The sequence below is a fragment of the Quercus lobata genome, chromosome 2 (assembly GCF_001633185.2).
Source record: "Quercus lobata isolate SW786 chromosome 2, ValleyOak3.0 Primary Assembly, whole genome shotgun sequence".
In the NCBI taxonomy this organism is placed as follows: Eukaryota; Viridiplantae; Streptophyta; class Magnoliopsida; order Fagales; family Fagaceae; genus Quercus; species Quercus lobata.
This window is the reverse complement of record NC_044905.1, coordinates 37,611,224-37,622,703: the sequence shown is the minus strand read 5'-3', so window position 1 is coordinate 37,622,703 and position 11,480 is coordinate 37,611,224. Positions and strand designations below refer to the sequence as shown.

Here is an 11,480-nt window from a genome sequence, read left to right as displayed (position 1 = left end):
TAAATAAATCATAAAAAAAAAAGTGCTTCACAATAATTAAAAAAAAAAAGGACAATTTACATTTTATACCTAATAATATCCTTACAAAAATTTTTAAAGAATTAATAAAATATAAAAATAACTATCAATAGTATTTAAATTATATTATACATCTTATTGTATATATTTAAGTGTATCTATATATATGCATGAAGTTACAAGCTAGTATTATATAATACATACATAATACATCATACATTAACCAATATCATACAATACAAATATGATATCCTTCAAATTTAATTAAATTTATATATAATGTATTACAGAAAGAATTGTATGTGAATTTTTATTTTGAAATAAAACATCGGAAGGTGGGAGGGAAAAAAGAAACATCCTAGTTGGTCCGGCTGAAAAAAAGAAAGAAAAAAAAGAAAAAGAAAAGGGGAATACGACATCACGATCTTCCTGATTATACCTATTCTATCCACGTATGGGTTTAAAAGTTGACCAAAAAAGGGTCCAAGTTGAGAATTACATGAAAAGTTCCTCGCTCTCTCTCTTTCTCTCTTTGTGTCCCTATCGTCTTAGCAACGCAAATAGGGTCGTCCCAAATCAGACACTTCCACATCAAGCTTTTTATAAATATAAATATTTTTTTTAATACGACAAACCTCACCGAAAAATGAACAAACAAATTTGTCTAGGTTCTATTCAACTTGGGTCATCATCATCATCTTCATCATAAAGTTAGTTCTGCCAAACTCATCAGTCGGTTTTAGGTTAACAACAAAATTACGTGGATGCCATGCCCAGTACTTAGTTTACCTTGCTTTTTATGACGTGCCTTCAATTCAAGGATTCATGAAAAGGAATTGAAGACCAAATAAATCTATATATATATATATATATATAAATTTGAAAAGGAAAAAAAAAAGAAGAAGATGTTATTCCATGAGTTTAATAGTATTAATTTGGGTATAATATTCCTAAGCCGTGCACATGACGCATGTCAGAAATCTAAAAAAAGAGACGTGCTTTGACCGTACAAATCAATTCAATATATATATTAGGATAAGGGATGCCATTTACTCATTTACAATGTGCAATGCATATTAGAGTTTTATCCCAGAATTTGACCTTAGCTAAAAGTTCTTCTAACATAAGTTGACATTATTGATAAATATTGTTGTATCTTTTTTTTGGCTAAGGGATTAAATTTTCCTCCATCTTTATCAATGACCTAATTGTATTAGGTTCTTTTGCATTTCGTGAAGCATTGAAGTAATAAGATTTTTTTTTATTTAAAAAAAAAACCCAAAAAGGTTTCTTGGTGTAATTACGCTTCTAAAACTTAGCGTAGGAAATGTAATTGCGTGGCGTCAAGCATGAAAGTCTCATCTGTTTTTTTTTTTAATTATTTTTTGCTAATTATAAAAGTCTATTCAAAACTTTTAAAGATTCAATCGGAATTGTTCATAAACTTTGATTAGTATAATGATTTTAATTATAAGAATGCAAGTTTAAAGATTGTAGGTCCCATAATATATAAGAGCCCATTAGGAAAAGTGTAGAACAGAATAGTAGACCCAAATAACTCGAGTGAATCAAAGTCTGACTCTGCTTTATTTTTATATTTATTTTATGGCTAAGTATAAACATTGACAATTTGACAATGACAACGTCCTCAGCCCCTCAAAGGAAAAAAAAAAAAAAGGGGGAAAACAAAAACCTATTGATTTGGGTGCCAACTTGATGATTGTTACTTTTACCCGAGCCCATTTCCTAATAATGGACTAATAATTAGATTAATCCTCATCCGTGAAGAATTAACCAACCCATAATTTACTTTATGTCGGTATAGAGAACTCAATTCAAACATGAACACCTCCTTATTCTCTCTATTTCTTTCCCAAAAGAACAGAAACCGACAATTCTTTATGAAGCTCCAGATTAGGTCCATTTATATAAATGGAAATCAGTCAAACTCAAGTGTGAACATACATACCATAGTATCCTAGTCGCCATTTCTAATCAATTTGGCATCACTGCATCTCTTAAAGGTGGGGAAGGGCCACACAAAAAATAAATAAATAAATAAAAACAAAACAAAATCCAAAACCTTTTATCAAGCAAAAATAATAACCATAAGGCGGCGTGCATGGTGGAGCGGGTGTGTGTGTCTCACAACACAGTAAGACTATTTTAATGGCGGCTGTTCAAGTTTGAATTCCCCATCACCTTATATTGCTGCTGTCGCCTTTGTAATCATAACCTTAAAAACCATAAGGGTGTTTATTTTCCACAAATTGTCAAAGCACACAATCCGGGTCAATCTCAATATACTTCTTCTTCGGTTGGAAGTTACATGTGCTTGCTAAAGGTGGCGAACCAGAGAGGCTCAGCCAGGGTTCCGGCTCAAGATGGTGATGAATCGGAGAGATATGGCCAAGAAGAACCATCAGAATTATCATCACAAACACAACAAATATTGGACCAGCCAAATCCAATAAATTATCATCATAGTATTGGTGTAAATGCAATGGTAACACAGCCAATGTTTTCGGATTTGAGCAGAGCGACAGAGATGACAGCTATGGTTTCAGCTCTTAGGCATGTTGTATCAGGACAGAGTGGGGGTGACTCACGGGGGTATGGTTCAAGTTATGGAGGAGCGGTTTATTCTGCTTCTCCTTCTCCACCTTTGTCAGCTTACTCTTCTAGTTCTGCACCTGCTATTGCTTCTGCTTCGTGGAGTGGCCAAAAGAGGGGGCGTGAAGAAGAAGAAGAAGGCGTTTCTCAGTTGATTGAGTCTATTCCTAGAGGTTATAGAGGGCCTTCTGCTGATTTCAGATTATCACAAGGAGACTCCACATCTGGTGCAACTGGTTAGTTTATAACAAAACAAAACTGATTTAATTAGATTTCATTCAGTCATTCATTTCTCTCTTTGGTAATATACCGTACAACACAACAATCTAGACAACAACAACAACAGAAAATTTGGATTAAGGTTTTATTGTTATTATTGTTGAATATACCACACGGGTTTACCGTTTTATTCATCTCAAATTCTTTCATGAAATAAATTCAATAATCTAAAAGAATATTAGTTTATTTTCTCCATTAACTACTTGATATTCTGTTTGCTTCTTCTTTCTTCCCCTAAATTATTCATATAAATTTATGAATAGAGATATTACAAAATTATTAATTATGTAATTAAAATAAGAGTGTAAGAGTATTGATTATTGCATGATGTTTTTTGAATGGTATTATCACCTGACTATCAACCTCTAGAAAATTAGAATGAGCCCAACAAACAGTTTAATTTAGCATCGAAACTCCCACTTAATTACATGGCCAACGCCAATCCATGTTGTTAAGAACAGATTATAACTTGACATCACAACATTGATTTTGTTCTACATCCATGAAATGTCTGTGTAATATATGTATTGTATATATCATTCTTTACAGTAAAAGAAGAAGCTACAAATACAAATATTGTTGCAACCACCACCACCACCACCACCACCACAGCTCCTGAAACGCCAATAAGCGAAAATGTCGAAGAAACCGGCGAAAGAAGGAGAAGATACAGAGGAGTAAGGCAGAGGCCATGGGGCAAGTGGGCAGCCGAGATACGCGATCCCCACAAGGCCGCCAGAGTCTGGCTCGGCACATTCGACACAGCGGAGGCCGCCGCTAGAGCCTACGACGAAGCCGCCTTGAGATTCAGAGGTAACAGAGCCAAGCTTAATTTCCCAGAAAATGTCAGGCTACCACCACAGCCTCTCCAGCAAAATTACTCAACACACTCGAACCCAATATCCATTTCTGATTCACCAACAACCCATTTGCTTCCAATGACATTACCACTGTCATTCCAGCAACAGTTCTTCCAGGTTCAACCTCAAGCTTACCAGGGCTCCTCTGTTAACGACTACTTGCAGTACTCCCAGTTACTCCAAAGCTCTGGGGACTTTCAACATGGACAACAACCCTCAAGTTTATTGGAACATATGTTCTATAATTCGCAGTTGGCTGCTTCGGCTTCTCTTCAATCATCTGTATTGCCATCATCGTCTTCTTTAACTTCTTCTTCGTATGCACCCTCTGGTTCTTCATCCTCTGCTTCATTTCCTCTGTTTTCTCATCAGCAATCGGGCTATTTTCGACCACCCACAAATCAGAATCTAAATAGTGGTGTCGGCGGTTCGGATTTGCCTCCAACTCCGCCGTCGTGGTCAGATTCTAGTCACTATCATAGTTCATCCAGTTAAACTTGATCACTCTTTTTTTTTTTTTTATTAAAATTTTAAAAATAATTAGTATTATTTTCTTGTTCTTAGCTGATGTATTTTAATGTCCTTGCATGTTTTAGGATGCTCTTCTTTTCTTTTTCTTCTTCTTTTTTTTTTTTTTTTCCTTTTTTTTGTTACCATTGTTGTTGCAAGTGAGGTTCTCGAGCACAATTTTTTAATCACTTTCATATAAATTTATTATTATTCATTGCTACTATTATGGTAAAATTATGTAAAATTAAATGTGTTCTTAGGTTTACTGACAATGAAAAAGAATATATGGGTATATTTGGATAGAACTTATTTTGTTAAAATTGAAAATTGAAAATACTGTAACAAAATAAATTTTAAATATGTAAATAGTATCATGGGACTCATTTTTAATGAAAAAATTGTTAAAAAGTAAAATTTGTGGGTTCATAAACAGTATACATATGTACTATTTACAGTAAAAAAAGCCAACATTTACCGTTACTGTTTATGAAACAGTGCATGAACAGTAACTGCATGCCCGAAACGCGTGAAAACCAAAAAAAAAAAAAAAAAAAAAAAAAAAAAAAAAAAAAGAAGAAAAGAAGAGAAGAGAGGAAAACGCAAAACGTACAAACTAGCAAACGGAACGGTAATCCAAACATTACCTATAAATAAATATATATATATATATATATGCATATAGATAGTGTTAGAGGGAAAAAGGACAAAGAAGCATTTAGAATTTTAGGCAGAGTTCACTGTCAAAAAGGATTTGATGTTTACGTTTCTCTTAATCATCGATCGAAAAATTTAGAAACCAACAGTTTTGTCCGAGAGCTGTGTGTCTAGGATCTATTTTACAGCCACAGATTTATTAAAGAAATGTACTTTATTATTGATTTTTTTTAATGGTGAACATGATTATCTTATCTTATGGATAATAAGCTACTGTCATTAGTGCTCTGACAAAGATGTCTTCCTTGTGTTAATCTTTCTAAGAGTTAAAATATTGGTAAGAGTGAACAGAGAATGGGCCAGCGGAACAGGGGATGTGTGTGTGTTTCGGCTTCATAGTTAGATTCTTGATATGTCCCATCAGGGGCTTTGAGTAGACTTAAACCCAACATTTTCCATGTGACGAAGTGACTTTTACATAGAGAGATTTAATAAAAGATTTTATTAATGTATGTCTTAAGTACACATGTTAGTAAATTAATTTTAAAATAATTTTATTGAAAATTGGAAAAATTTTAACAATTTTTTCAATTTTCAATAGAATTTTTTTATGCTAAGGATACACGTTAACCGATTCCTTAAAAAAATCCAAAATCCCTCCCTAATCGGGATTTGAACTTTTGTTATTAAAAGTGTGCCGATTTATAGAACAGTTTTTAGTTTTTTAAAAAGTACATACAGGTTAAAAAAATGTATAAAAATACATATAGTATTATTTAAAAAAATATATATATTTAAACTTACGCACCAAAGAACACCATAGTTCTATAACAACTTTGACGTTTCTAAACTCTGACCAAAAAGAGAAGAGGAATTACCGAATTACAGGAGAAAAGGACTAACATCCTTTTTTTTCCTTTTCCTTTTCTTTTTCTTTTTCTTTTTCTTTTTTTGTAAATAGGACTAACATCTTTGACATATATATATTTATAGATTTGGACATCAAATTTGTTACAAGAGGGCCACTCCTTACCACCGGGCCTGTTGGCCCAAGTGGTACCCGGTCTCCTTAGTGACTTTCAGCTCAGGGATTCGAGCCCCTGCACTTGCATAAACAATTACCTAGCAAAAAAAAAAAAAAAAAAAGGGGTCACTCCTTTACTTAACAGTTGTTCTAACTACCATGTAAACAAATTTAATTTAATAGGAACAAATGGTTCAAGAGTTCCCATCACCATTGCATCCTACATGGAGAACTTTTATTTTGGACTACGAGATATACAACATTCTACTCACGTGAGCGTGAGTAGCAAAATGAGTGGGATATTGTATCAAGGATGTCAATACCGTACCGGTTTGGCCACTGGTACGATATATTTCGGATACCAGTCAATATCAGTGTACCGTTTCGGGTTTACCGCTATTTTTTATATTTATAAATAAATATAAATATAAATATATATATATTTATATATATGTATGTATGTATGTGTCTGTGTATATATATATTATAATAAATATAAAAGTTTACCATAAAACATTTTCTCAATTCAGAACTAATTATTCATGGTTTTAGACTTTGGTATCAATTAAAAGGGAGAAAAATAAAATAGAAAGCTTAAAAGTTACCATTGCATACTAAGAAAACAAATAATACTAATAAGTTAATGCAAATAAATTACCATTATGTCCTAACAAAAATTCAAAAATTACAAAACTTAAAAAAAAAAAAAAAACTTTTTTCTGTACCAGCCGGTATTGCCCGAAATTGGCCAGTACGGCTGGTATTTTTTCCAGTACAAAACAGGGGGTTGAGCGTACCGGATTGCTAGCCGGTACGGTATATTCCGGCCGTACCGACCGGTATAGTACGGAATCGACAACCTTGTATTGTATACCTTGGTGATATAAAGGTGAGTTTGGCATCAGCTTATAAACTTAGTTTTTAGTTTTTAGTTTTTATGTATAATTTTTTAAAACCTTACTTCTTCTTTTTTTTCTTTCTCACTTTTTCAAAAAATTTCAAGGTACAAATATACTTTAATACACTTCGACAAAAAGTTTTCAACAAAAAGCTAAATAACTTATTCCCAAACAGACACAGAATATCATCTCCTCCATAATCTCATTAACCCGAACCTTCCAATTCTCACCCATGAAATAAACATAATGTTCATTTTTCACCAATAGGCTAGGAGCTAGTAGGATTTAGTCGAAGCTCACAAAAGGGCAGTGACGCACATATGAGATGGAGATTGTTGGATATAAATGTGTAAGTAAAATCTTGCATTGAATAACGATGAGAAGAATTAGTGGTTAATATAATATAGTTGAGCTCATAGCCTCATACCCATTGGGTTTAGACCTTTTGGGTTAAGTGTGTCTTTATAAGTTATATTAATTATTCAATAAGTATTAAGTACTTGTGGGGTGTGGGAGGCAAGGGCCGAGGTTCAAGTTTCCAAGAGGGAGGTTTAAGTTTCCAGGAGAGAGTTTCACACACATATACACTTAAATTAAGTTAGAGTAAAATTTCTATCTTGTATAAAAAAAAAAAAAACTACTCAAGGAGTTTTCCTAAGGTGTTTATCTTCACAACAACAAACTCTCACGCCATTCTCTCCTCACCCCAATTTGATCCCTCCCTCCACATGTAACCTTCAGATTGGTGGATGGGTGCCAGTCAAGTTATCCAATGTACATTACCACTAAAATTCCCCACCAACCCACCCACACAACCAAATTATCGAATGCCCATTACAAAATCATCACAAAACTTGTAAGACTTTAAACTGAAGTTTCAATCTTCAAGCTCCCATTACCCACCACAATTAAAAAGAAAACGTTAAAAATATATATATATATATATATATATTTTAACTAGATCAAATTTTAATCTTGTCTCATGGCAAGGCCTCATAGCAACTCGACAAATCAATAAACTTTGATGAAATTGTTAAAGAGAGAAAAATTAACAAATCAACATTAAGAGAGAGATGAGAAAAGAATGATAATTCACTCAACAGAAAAATGGAGATAGAACCATCGCACACCCTTGGTGCGACGGTCACTCCACAAAATATAAATGCTTGTAGGATGTGGGAGAGTAAGGATCAAGATTCAAGTCTCTAGGAGAGAGCTTCACAAACATGTACACTTAAATTAGGCTAGAGTAGAATTTCTATCTTGTAAAAAAAAAAAAAAAAATGGAGATAGAGAGACGAGTTGATGAGGTTTTAGTACACATCAAAAAAGAAGAAGAAGAAGAAGAAGTGGATAAAGAAATCTAAACTACCAATAATATTAAGTTACAATCCATACCTAAGCATTTGTATGTAGTATCGACCTGGTTAGATTAAACAGGTGTGAAATTTCCTCACTCGACACCCAACCAACCGTAAAAATAAAGTGCTTAATTTCAACACTCATTCACTAAAGGCTTCATTTGTGAGTTCATAAAGGAATAAAATTGAATAATCATAAAGGAATAAAAAGGAATTGAATGTATTTAAGTAAAGGGAAAAAGAAATGAATGAAATTAAGTAGTCTTGTTTGGATGTTTTAAAATAAGTAAATAAATGAATGAAAGGTAAGTAACCTTATTTGGAAGTAACATGAGGCAAATGAATGAAATCATTTTATGAAAATATTATCATAAGAGCCCTATTTTAAAGTAAATTGTTGAATATATGGGGGTATTTTGAAAGTTTTAGTAAAAAAATTTATTAAATTTAATATCATTCTCTTCAATTCCTCCCAATTTTAGGGGGAATAAAAATTTGAGGTTTTGAGGGAATAGAGAAGAATGAATGTTCCATCGTACTAATTTTATTCTCTCCCACTTAAAATCTCAAACAAGGACCTCCATTAAAACTCCCTAACAAGGGATGTGAAGAATATTCTAAAATTATTCATTTCATTATTTTCCATTTCATTTCTTTCTCTCCTCCCAAACAAGTTGTAAAGTTTCGAAGTCAACTATTTGTTTTTGGATTAAATAAAACAGGTTATTGAACACTCCTAGCTTTAATAATTTTGTTCATTTCCTATTTAGGATCCCAATTTTTTCTTCCTCTCACTATTTTACCCAACATTGTTTACTCTTCATTCTTAAACAACCATTACATTTAAAAAAAAAAAAGAAAAAAAAAAGAAAAAAAACCAAAGAACTTATTATCTTGTGTAAATTACAAATTAAACCCCTAAAGTTTTGGGTTCTTTGGATTTTACACTCCAAAATTTTTAAAATTTGATTTTACACCATGAAGTTTGGTTTCATTAGCAATTCATCCTCCACGATTAGTTTCTACTGTTAAATGACACATCATTATGCTAATGTGTTTTATTTTGCCAAATCAGCCCTAAAACTACATCGTTTTAGTGATGACCAAGAGAAAGTTGACACAATCAAAACTACGTTGTTTCGACCTAAATTTAAAACACAAACCTCTAACTTAAACGACACCGTTTCAGGCCAAACTCTAAAATATAAAACACAAGCCACGGAAGGAACAGTGAGGGAACAAATCAAACCCCATGAAGCAACAGTGAACCCAAACCTCTCTAACCTAAACTTCTCATCTCTTGACTAATTGACGGTACCCGCCACTCAAGAATGTTCCATGTCTTCAAATCACAATGGATGGTAGTCATAGTATGCTTCAACCCAGTGTGAAGGTAGTGCAGCCCGTTGACCATGAACTCATAGAATAAGATCATCTTTGATCTTGATACATTATTAGGTGAGAGGGATGAGGTTCGAGTGGCGTAGCTAACAAAGCAACATAACCTTGATCCTTAAGTCATCAACTCCATTGCTTGACACACGCTTTATTGCAATGTTTATGGTATGGTTATAGTCATCAATAATAAAGCCCTTATATATTTTGCTAAATCCCCTACTACCACATTTTAACCATAACTAACACACAATAAAAAGAAAAAGAAAAAAGAAAAGGAAAGAAACATAGGCAGAAAATACTCCAATAATTTACACAAAAAACCCCCCAAAAATTTGTCAAAGATAGAAAGAGCAAACCCAATCATAGCTATGAATCCCTAACAAATCCAAATCCAACAATGACAAGAAAAAGCAAAATCCAAAAATAGGGAGAAATAGAGCTAGAGATAAGAGAAAGAGTTCTCATTGTGGCCATTGATCTAGTCGAGCCGATAGTTTTGAGATGTGGGTTCATGATGGGTCTTTGCCCTGTGAGCTGGGAGGGAGCAGCCTATATGGGGTTTTGATTTGGGATTTAGAACTTAGGCTAAAACAGTGTAATTTTAGACTTTGAGTTTTGTGTTTTAACATTGGATCAAACGACACCATTTTTACCATGCCAAGTATGTGTTTATTTTTCATTGAAATAGTGTAGTTTTGGGGCTAATGTGTAGACATGGCAAACGGGTGGGTCGGGTTGGGTTGACCCGTATTTTTCACATGAATTTTTTTTTAATAAATAAAACAACATGTATTTGCCCTTTGAAAAGACATGCAACAAATTACTTAATGTAAAATGCATTACTTTGAATTCACCACTTATATCAAGAATGAATTCAGTTAAACTTATTAATACTTATTCAATAATTTTTAAATTATACAAATCCCAACATTGCTAGCTAAAACAAAATAACACAAAGATAAATAAAACAAATACACAAGTTTTATTTTTACACAATATCAACAAAATATAAAACAAAATTACAAATAACTTATTGGATAACTCATTTGACAAAGAATAAAAACATATAAGAAATTTACAATCTTGAAAATTAATTTTATAATTTATTATCAATTGTGGTTGGCACTCTATTTCAATTTGAGAATATACATTTAAGTTTGATTGTTTACTTATTTATACATGATCTCTTTTATGAATATCATATCATTGTTAAGTAACACACACTTTAGGAAATATCATAATTTATTTTGAAAAACTGTTTATTTTGGACATAAATTGTTAGAAAATAGATCTAAACATTCATAATTTATGTTAATTTAATACTTTGACTTCACTATTTTCACACTTATGAATGTTTCTCACACATGTCTACAATTTTAAATCTATATTTTAACTCTACTGTAATTAAATTATCTTGGCATGTACTTTTCTATTTGATATTTAAAAATCTTTACTTATTACAGAATGCTCAATCACTCATCTTTCAGTTCATTTGCATGTAGTTATGTAAATGTCTCAATTGTTTTCTTAAAACTCACAACAAACAATTAAACCAATATTTTCTTAATTTTTTTTTAAATGGTTCGAGTCTCGGGTCGGGTCGGGTTGACTTACAAAAAATACAAGTTGGGTCATGAGTCAACCCATTTTTGCTTAGGATTGGGTTGGGTCCGAAAATTCTGACCCGTTTTGCCATGTCTGCTAATGAGGCAAAAATAAAATATGTCAGCACTGTGATGTGTCAATTAACGGCAGAAACTATCCGGGAACTGCGAATTGCTAACAGAACAAAACTTTAGGGTGTAAAACCAAATTTCTAATACTTTAGAATGTAAAATCCAAACAATCTCAAACTTTATGGGTA

At 32.5% G+C, this 11,480-nt stretch overlaps 1 protein-coding gene across 1 annotated transcript; it reads left to right on the top strand.

Moving 5' to 3' along the window:
* The first annotated feature begins 2,072 nt into the window (after positions 1–2,072).
* LOC115977875 (ethylene-responsive transcription factor ABR1-like) lies at positions 2,073–4,345 on the top strand. Its single transcript, XM_031099900.1, has 2 exons — positions 2,073–2,867; positions 3,460–4,345. The coding sequence occupies exons 1-2, from the start codon at positions 2,348–2,350 to the stop codon at positions 4,263–4,265; spliced, it is 1,326 nt and encodes a 441-aa protein (XP_030955760.1). The 5' UTR covers positions 2,073–2,347; the 3' UTR covers positions 4,266–4,345.
* Positions 4,346–11,480: the final 7,135 nt, after the last annotated feature.

Bases quoted from the DNA above. Each gene is read 5' to 3' on its own strand.
- LOC115977875 (XM_031099900.1), top strand. From the start codon at position 2,348: ATGTGCTTGCTAAAGGTGGCGAACCAGAGAGGCTCAGCCAGGGTTCCG. The intron at 2,868-3,459 runs GTTAGTTTATAA...CATTCTTTACAG, and splicing joins CTCCACATCTGGTGCAACTG to TAAAAGAAGAAGCTACAAAT.